This window comes from Frankliniella occidentalis, unplaced genomic scaffold, assembly GCF_000697945.3.
Source record: "Frankliniella occidentalis isolate FOCC.00 unplaced genomic scaffold, Focc_3.1 Scaffold10, whole genome shotgun sequence".
NCBI classification, from domain to species: Eukaryota; Metazoa; Arthropoda; class Insecta; order Thysanoptera; family Thripidae; genus Frankliniella; species Frankliniella occidentalis.
Window position 1 is genome coordinate 149,155 of NW_026267140.1, and position 747 is coordinate 149,901.

At 34.7% G+C, this 747-nt stretch overlaps 1 protein-coding gene across 1 annotated transcript; it reads right to left on the minus strand.

The window, feature by feature from the left end:
• Positions 1 to 2: 2 nt before the first annotated feature.
• Positions 3 to 741, minus strand: LOC113216499 (uncharacterized). Its single transcript, XM_026436246.2, has 2 exons — positions 398 to 741; positions 3 to 285 (listed from the first exon to the last, which is right to left on the minus strand). The coding sequence occupies exons 1-2, from the start codon at positions 661 to 663 to the stop codon at positions 3 to 5; spliced, it is 549 nt and encodes a 182-aa protein (XP_026292031.2). The 5' UTR covers positions 664 to 741.
• Between the last annotated feature and the right edge of the window lie 6 nt (positions 742 to 747).

Below are 747 nucleotides of genomic sequence, written 5' to 3' on the forward strand. Positions count from 1 at the left end.
TGTTAAAATTTTAGTTTTGATTTCTTGCCTTTCTTTTTCTTTCTTCCTTTCTTCTTTTTCTTTTTTGGAACAAGTGGAGGTAATACTGTATCTGGGAACAAGTGCATGTAGCAATCTAGCATTGCACCAACATCTACCCTGGATTTCTTCAGTTGGAATTGTTCATACAGAGCACGTAGAAGTTCCTCTCTCACTTTGATTTTTTTCTTTTTTAAAGCTAACTCTGTAAATTGTTCAGGGAGAATAGATTCTACCCCGTTTTCAGCAAACTCTAAAAGTAAATGCCTGTTGACCAAAGGTTAGAAAGTGAACACATCATAATTGTAAAAATAGTTTAGCTGTAATATTTTTTCAATGTCTAAATTCCTTAATTATAGTGTACTTTGTTTGTACCCACCCAAAGTCCTTTTTTCTTCTCTTCTTTTTGGGTTTGAAACCTTCAAAGCGAGCTCTCTTAAGCATCATTTCGGCCAAATTTGGTCCTTTTATTTCATAGTCACTTAGTGGACCCTCAACAATAATACTGATCTCTCTTGAATTTTCCAATTGCTTTTTAACTTTCATAAAGTCTGTAGATACACGTATTCCATCAAGATCAAGGATTTCCAAACATCCAGACATTTGACAAGCCTTTAAAATATTCATGGCATTGTCTGCTTCCATTGGATTGAATCCAATTTTTAGGTGCTGCAATGTTTTGCTCCTACCCACTCCAATTTTAATTGTATCAATAGCAGCTCCCGGAAA

Bases quoted from the DNA above. Each gene is read 5' to 3' on its own strand.
- LOC113216499 (XM_026436246.2), bottom strand. From the start codon at position 663: ATGGAAGCAGACAATGCCATGAATATTTTAAAGGCTTGTCAAATGTCT. The intron at 286-397 runs GTGGGTACAAAC...TTTGGTCAACAG, and splicing joins AGAAGAAAAAAGGACTTTGG to GCATTTACTTTTAGAGTTTG.